This window comes from Meles meles, chromosome 4 (assembly GCF_922984935.1).
Source record: "Meles meles chromosome 4, mMelMel3.1 paternal haplotype, whole genome shotgun sequence".
In the NCBI taxonomy this organism is placed as follows: domain Eukaryota; kingdom Metazoa; phylum Chordata; class Mammalia; order Carnivora; family Mustelidae; genus Meles; species Meles meles.
The window spans coordinates 100641659-100649444 of record NC_060069.1 but is presented as its reverse complement, the minus strand read 5'-3'; the positions used below and the strand labels follow the sequence as shown (position 1 = coordinate 100649444).

The 7786-nt window shown below is 42.8% G+C and overlaps 1 protein-coding gene across 1 annotated transcript in view; it reads left to right on the top strand.

Annotated features, from left to right (window-relative positions):
- The first annotated feature begins 426 nt into the window (after nucleotides 1-426).
- GAP43 (growth associated protein 43) overlaps nucleotides 427-7786 on the top strand; it is a 101405-nt gene continuing 94045 nt past the window's right edge. Inside the window, exon 1 of the mRNA XM_046002776.1 lies at nucleotides 427-541. Within this exon, the coding sequence (XP_045858732.1) occupies nucleotides 512-541 (30 nt within the window). The 5' untranslated portion in view covers nucleotides 427-511. The remainder of the gene's footprint in view (nucleotides 542-7786) is intronic.

Here is a 7786-nt window from a genome sequence, read left to right as displayed (position 1 = left end):
CCGTCTCCACCCCCACCCCACCATCCTCTCATTGCAGTGGGAAAGTCGGTGGGTAATTGGGTCCAGATTGGAGATGTTTAAATATTCATGAGGCTGGCAGGGGACTGGGAGGGGGTGACTGTTTAGAATAGGGGTGGGGGCTGGGGAAATGATTAGTCACTGAAAGCTAGTGAACAATTCTGAGAAAGAGAAAGGGAAGAAAAAGACAGACGGGGGCAAAGGGGGAGAAAAGAGGGGTAGAGAGGGAAAAGGAGAGAGCCCGAGAGAGGGAGAGGGAGAGAGAGCGAGCGAGCATGTGCGATGAGCAGTAGCTGTGGACCTTACAGTTGCTGCTAACTGCCCTGCTGTGTGTGAGGGAGAGAGAGAGAGGGAGGGAGGGAGGGAGAGGGAGAGCGCGCTAGCGCGAGAGAGCGAGTGAGCAAGCGAGCAGAAAAGAGGTGGAGAGGGGGGGAATAAGAAAGAGAGAGGAGGAAGGAGAGAAGGCAGGAAGAAGGCAAGGGACGATACAACCATGCTGTGCTGTATGAGAAGAACCAAACAGGTAGAGCTAAAGATTTTTACTTCTTGCTGTTGTGAAATTACCAGACTACAATATTTCCCTGTAAAGGCAGAAAAAAAAAATATTTTAACTGCTTCTGCTCTGCCCATGGTGCTCGCGTTTCCTTAGCATATGGTAACTGACGGTTGCATCCCAGCTTTTATTCCATTCTGTCTTTCATGCTCTGGTTTGGGAACGCTGCTACTAACTAGGATGAGGTTAGGGGAAAAAAATATGCCTATTTGGCTAGAAATAAGATTTGGGGGGTTCTTAGTGAATGCTTAGCGTTTTAGCTGTCTGGTTTTGCGGGTGTGGGTACAGAAAGGGGTGTGGGGGGGAAGATGTGGACTCTACCTACAAGATGGGGAGGCAATCCTTTAAATTCTTTGCAAAAAGCGGGGTCGAAGGAATCATATTCAGTAACGAGTGTTGCTTGTTCTGTCGTACAATTTTCTCACATGTGCTGCGGAAGAAGCCTTATTTCGTACATGCATGAGCTTTAAATGGGCGCAGGTATTAATGGAAAAACATGTGAGGATTTATTTATTTATTTTTCAATGAATGAATGAAACTGTGATTTGGAAGATTTTTTTTTTTTTTAAACGAGATTCTAAAGACAACTGGGGCTGGGGTAGAAATTGGCTGTGTGGAGGGGGAAAATCCCCTTCCCAAGATCGTAGCCGATTGTGCACCAGCTGGTCGGAGGAGAGGGTGGACCACGCCCCTAGGAGCTTTGGGTTCCGATGGGATGGGAAAAACGAGTCGAGTATTACCTGTTGGAAATCAGGTCTTTTCCCTTCTCCCTACCCTTGCACCTTTCCGGAGATTGTCAGTGACCGGAGATGGGCTAACATTTTGGATAATAAGCATGGTGACTCATTTTCATCAGAAGAGGAACACATACAAGCTTACCGAGAATCCGCGTCCCTCCCTCCCTCCCCCACTACCCAGGTTTCTCTTCTATTTCAAATTGCTCACTTATTTCTTGAAAGACATTTTAGAAACTTGATTGGGCTGAGGGTGGGGAGGAATGACGAGTTCAGTATTCTGCAGCAACCGACAGTGCCCTGGCATTCTCCAAAGGAAGCTTTCAAACATTTATTGGAACATGTTTGAGTGATTTTGGCGAAGGTTAAAGAGAAAAATGGGTGTGAGATGTGGGTGAGTGTGTGTGCGCGTGTGTGTGCATACTCGTGGGAGGGGAGGCAGGTCTTGATCGAAGCCCTTTGCAGATCGATTGCCTTAGGGGTGGGGTGCAAGAGATAGGATTTGGGCATTATTCCTGTGCAGGTATTGGATATTGGGCAATTTGTAATACATTCGCTGAATCCGAGGGGGGTGGAGGGGAGCGCAGAAGAAACAGCCTGCCAGCTTTGCACATTTAGCCATCGCCCTGGAAGGAGGGGTGGGTGGTGATGAGGATGAAAAAGGAGAGGAAGGGGAAGGGAAGCAGAAGCAGAGTATCAGAGCAGTGGAGGCATGGGAAAAAAAATAAGTTAAAATAAATAAATAAATAAATAAATAAACAAACAGATAAATAAATAAAATTTTCAAAGCAGCAGACACTCCAGGGTTTTGTGTGTGGTGTGTGTAGGGGGTGTTTGAAAAAAAGCATGTGGGCTTTACGTGTACCACTTCCCTAAACTGCTGTAGGGTTCCAGAGATTGACGCTTTCATGGGCTCATTTCTCAAACCAGGACATTTTCTTTCCTTGTCTTCCTCCATTCTAATCCATAAATGCAATGGATACAGGTGGCTGGGTTAAGCACACTGTCAAGGAAACGTTCTGAGGTTACCCCACTGGTGAGCCGAGGAAATAAAATTTAGGAAGGCGGAGCCCTAAGGAAGCCAATGCTATTCATTAAAAAAGGTTTAATTTTGGATAGAAAACTATGCCGGTTTACAACTTTTGCCACCCCATGTAGACACATATAAGTATACACACACCCCCTCCAACAAAAGAAACCAAGCATAATTTTGGAAAGGTAATTGAAGCTAAAAGAATTCCCTTCCCCAAAAGGGGGACAGCTGCCTTCACTTGGGTTCTATCTCACTAACAGCCCCAAGCATTCATGGTGATGTGCAAAGTGATACAGCTGAAATTGTGTGTTTAGGGAGTTGTAGAAATTCACATGTGAATGTGCAGAGCATTTGCATACTTCATGTACAACAGTCATGCATGTACTCTGCACAGATCCTACATGCCCGCATGTGGTTTAGCATAAATCATATTCAAGAGAACTAAATGAAAGGTATGGAAATGGTCATATTTGCCCATGCATTTGATACACGCGTACTTCTCTGTGAAATGGCCATGTGCCTTATTGAGTACTCTTGTGTCTCATTCACGTAAGTCAGGATTTAGGATAGCATTAAATCAGACAGAAGGAAATGGTGTGTTCAGGGCGTGGGCTCCACACTACACCGACTGGCATTTATATAGTGTGAGTACTTAAGTCTCACACAGGTTTCCTGCTTGTGGGTGAAATGATCCTCTGTCGTTCAGGGCAGAACCCGATTGTGTTTATCCTTCTGCCATCTATTCATCATCCTAGTCCTTAGCAGGGAATAAAACAAGGGCAAAAACCTGCAAAGGTCTAAACTCTGCCACACCCATGAAATCCAGCAGAGACGTGGGAGGGGGCTGGAGGGACTGCACTTCCTTCCTCTTCCACTTGAGCGGCATAAAGAAGCAGTCTTGCTTGGATTTCTATGTGGTAATACATGGCCAGTGGGTGAGAAGAAAGCGTTAATGATCTTTATTAACCATTAATTACCACTATGGATTATTATAGCAGGAAGAAGAGAATGCAAGTGGGGTGGTGATGAGAACATGGTAAAAGAGTGGGCAAAGGGGAAATAAAAGAATCCCTGAGATTGTATTGGTTTCTGATTTTCAAATATCTTGGGGCTAACTTTAAATAGCTTAATTACCATGCGTATTGCAGATGATGAAAAACTTGCAAGATGTGATCTGTGTCCACAAAGCCAGAACACTGAGGTGTTTCCTTTGTTTAAAGATAAGGATTTTAAATTGTAATCGAAGTGTAAAGAATAGCAGTGCAAGCGAGGAGCCCCTTCACCCCCCACTTCTCAACCCCACCAACATCTGCGTTTTTTCCTCATAAAACAAATAATTCTCATCTGAGAGAGTGTGATCTGTGGATTGGAATTCCAGCCTCACTGCGCCTTTTCCCTTGCAGTGCTGGAAAGGTGTGGAAGGATGCCGCCTTGCTGCCCGGTGCAGATGATTCTTCCTAGTGATAAATTGGATTCCTCCTAAATCTCCCTGAGCCACACCCAGTGTCACCCAGGGACTAAGTGAATTAATTAAATGGAGGCATTCTACTTAATATAATTGAAACTGTATTTTGTTTTTTTAAATGGTGATTTCTATGACATATTTCCAAATTTAAACAGAAGAAAAAAATCATTTAAGGTTTTTTTTTTCCCCTGCCAAATTATATGGACTTGCAAAGAACCTTAGAAAATTCATGGTAAATCTAGAAATGAGTTCATATCTGGTGACTGTAATTCCTTCTAAAGCATGCCAGGGTGCATACACAATGAGCCCAGCTCCCTCCTGCTGTCAGTGTGCAACACCCCCCCACCCCATCCCCCAACACCCAGGCTGAGGCAAAGGGGATAAGAAAATGTAGGGTTAATTTTCTCTCTTGCTGAGTTGGCAAAACTACAGAAACCTCCTTTCATGTTTTATACGAAAGGGCCGAGCTCCAGTTAACAGAGAGGGAGAGTAGCTTGGGTCTCCTTTGCCTCCATCATGGTGAAATTGTCAGTGCATTGCCTGGGGCTCATTAGTTCACATACTTCAGTTTTACCTGACTCCATAAAGAAGGCAGGGGTGTCTTCCAGTCAACAGGAGTGCATATATATGAACCAAATGGCCCCCTATTTCTCATTGATAGAGTAAGATAAGTCTAAAATCATCCTCTGATATGAAAGGAACATTTCAAAGGATGTGCATATGCAGGTCATCTCAAGAGAAGATACAGCATCTAATTAATTAATTAATCTGTTAGCTATCATAGAGGCATTCCGGCATCCGAGCATGCCTGTTATCAATCAAGACAGTGACTGTGGGCAGTTCTGCCTTCTGAATTTCTGAAGTGCATTTGGATTGCCTCTGTACCATTGTATTGAAGTCCCCTTAACATTCTCTGAAGTGCTGGGAAGAGCACTGTGCTGAGAGTCCTCAGTTCATGCCACTTACTCATTCTGCGATCTTGAATGAATCACATAATACTGGGCTTCAGTTTCCTCCTAGAAGATGAAGACTGAAAAACCAAAATAAATAAATAAATAAATAAATAAATAAAACCAAACAAAAACCCCACCTTGCTGACCCTAAAGGGCTTTTGTAGGGATCAAACAAAATTCATGTGAAAACAAAATCAATACAAATGTAAGATAATTTTCTCTCCGAGTTGTGTGATGGGAGTCTTGGCTTGGGATTACCTGTTTGTCAGGACTGGTGCGCGCCTCCTGTCAGTGAGCAGTTCCTTCTGCTCAGGGGTGTTTCCTTCTCAGCAATTCTCATTCACTTTTGCATTTACTTTAATGCCGCTTCTGTTCTCATATTCTAAAAAAGACATCACCTCCAGTGACTGGTTTCCATCTTACTTGATATCTGTTTGGCATTGTGTGCTGTGGTCGGTTCCTCTTCCTGAAATTCTTCCCTTGACTCCCATGAGAGCTGCCTTGGGTCTCCTCCCTCTCAGATAAGCTTTTCTCAGTCTCCCTTGCTGACTTTTTCTCTCTCTTCCCCTCAAATATCAATTTTCTTCTCGTTAATGATCTTGAGCCTCTTCTTTTCTCATTCAACACATTATTTCTAGGTGGTCTCATCCATGCTGGAAGTTTTAACCACCAGGGTGATTTCCCAAACTGTAGACTAGGTATCTTTCCTTGGTGGCTGATCCGTGGCTATCACTAGGTCTAGGTATCTCAGAGACACTGAACTCTTTAGGTACAAAACCAGACTCGGTGTCTTTTGTGTGGTACCACTTAGTCTTCCTCCAATTCCAACTGCTATGCTATAACACCACCTATCCAGTTTCCAAGCTCTAGGGACCTGGGAGTAATCTGAAGGCAGTCCTTGCTTTCCTTCCTCACATCTACATACTAAACTTTTTGATACTAGGGAAAAAAGAAAAAAGAAAAAAAAAAGCTTTTGAATCCATCCTCTGCTTTCAACTCTATCACAAATAACCTGGTTCTGACTTTTGTTACCTCTCATCTGGACCAAGACAGTAGCTTCTTGCTTGGACTTCCTACCTCCATCTTGCTCTCCAATTCTCCTTGCATAGAACACCACACTTACCTTTACCTAATGCAAATCTGGTCATATTATTTTCCTGGTTAAAATCCACAGTGGTCCCCTGTTAACTATAAGCTAAAATACAAAATTCTTGGCATGGATGACATGATCTAGCCTTGCCTGCTTTTCCAGTCCCATCCTCAAATACCCGCTCCTCCAACCTGATGATACCACATCTGTATTTGAGGCCTTGTTGCTTTTGCTCATACTGTATACTCTGCCCACATGACACTTCCCTCACTGGCCAGAAAATTCCCATTTCTTCTGTCAGCATTAGCTCTTTGAAGCCGTTCTTGACCTCCCTAAGTTAAGTTCCACTTTCTTTGCGACCATGCTCTATTTTGTAGCATCACTATTTAATCAGTTGTTGTACCATACATTTATATAGCACTTTTTTTTTTTTTTTTTGTAAACTAGTATCTCTACTGTGAGCTGCTTGGGTGGAATCTTAATTTTTTCTCTACTTCCAGGCCCATCACAATGTTTGGCACATATGGTAACTGGCTTTATCCGTGGATAATATGTTTCCTAAATAAATACACAACCAGGTTGACAAACTTCCCATAAATTGTGGAGTATTTAAATGCAGGCAACCACTAGTAGATTTTTGCTTAATCTATTGGCATCAAATTTTGAGGTGAAGCTAATCATCACTGATTCTTATTATTAACATACAAATATGACAATATAACATACAAATATGACAAGTTTTTAATGAAAGCCCATTCATTCATAAAATAAGCCCATTTATATTGTGGTTCTTCAAATTACTGTAACTGGTGCTATCTGGAAACCTCCCTTCAGTGTCCTCCTCCCCCATCAACCCAGCAAACTAGTCCACCCTCTTAAGGTTAGCAGAGTGTCAGGTTAGACATATGGTTAAAGTCTTGGGTCTTCTGCTGCCCTTCCACAGTGCTTACACGTGGTGCTTTGTTCCACAACACTTCCAAATAGAATTTGACTCAATCTCTCAATACTTAGTTGATTTACCTCATTGATATGCAAACTTCCAAAAATACATGAAGTGTTGGCTTATGCCTCGGGGTCTGTGCTCAAGAATCAATTTTACCTTTACTTGGGTTTCTTTCCTTCCCACTGAAGCATCCAGTTACTATTCCACAAAGGGAAATCTCTCATAGAGGTAAAAGGAGGTTGAATGGTAAGTAGCCCCTCAAATGTCTGTTACAAGAATGAGAATCAGATCAACTACATCTTTCTTACATTTGAATGGACTGAAGGGATTTGGATTCTGAAGTAGGCCTATTGTGGTTAATATAGGGCAAATTGCAACCACAGCTCTCCATGAAAATGCTCTTTGCCAGACTCTATGTGGTTTATTTTCTCTGACTGAGTTGGCATGGCTTTGAGAAGAGCAGTAAGACAAAATGGTTTATAGGTTAAGTTTGTCTTCAACCACTAAAATTGGGTAATGTTTTCTCATCTCCACACCTTTATTCCATATCTTTGCTCATCGTTCTCAATCTCTTTTAATCTCTTTCTTTGAGTTTTTCTTTTTTTCCGTTCTCAGGTACAGGGAGAATTTTCTGATTATGTAATACCAGCCCATGCCAGTGTTTGAGGCATGAAAAAAAAAAAAGAGGGCTCCTTCCAACTCCAACTTTCCAAAGAGGTGTTTTAGACAAGATTGATACTTTAAGCTATGTCTAGCACATAGTAGCTTCTCAATAAAAAACGTTCACTGAAGGAATAAAAGTAGGAAAGGATAAGGGGCACCTGGGTGGCTCAGCTGGTTGAACTTCCAACTCTTGGTTTCAGCTCAGGTCACGATCACAGGGTCCTGAGACTGAGCCCAGGGTAGGGCTTCCCACTCATCAGGGAGTTTGCTTCTTTCTTTCTACCTCTGCCCCTGCCCCTGCTCATTTGTGCTCTCTCTCTTTTAAATAAAAAAT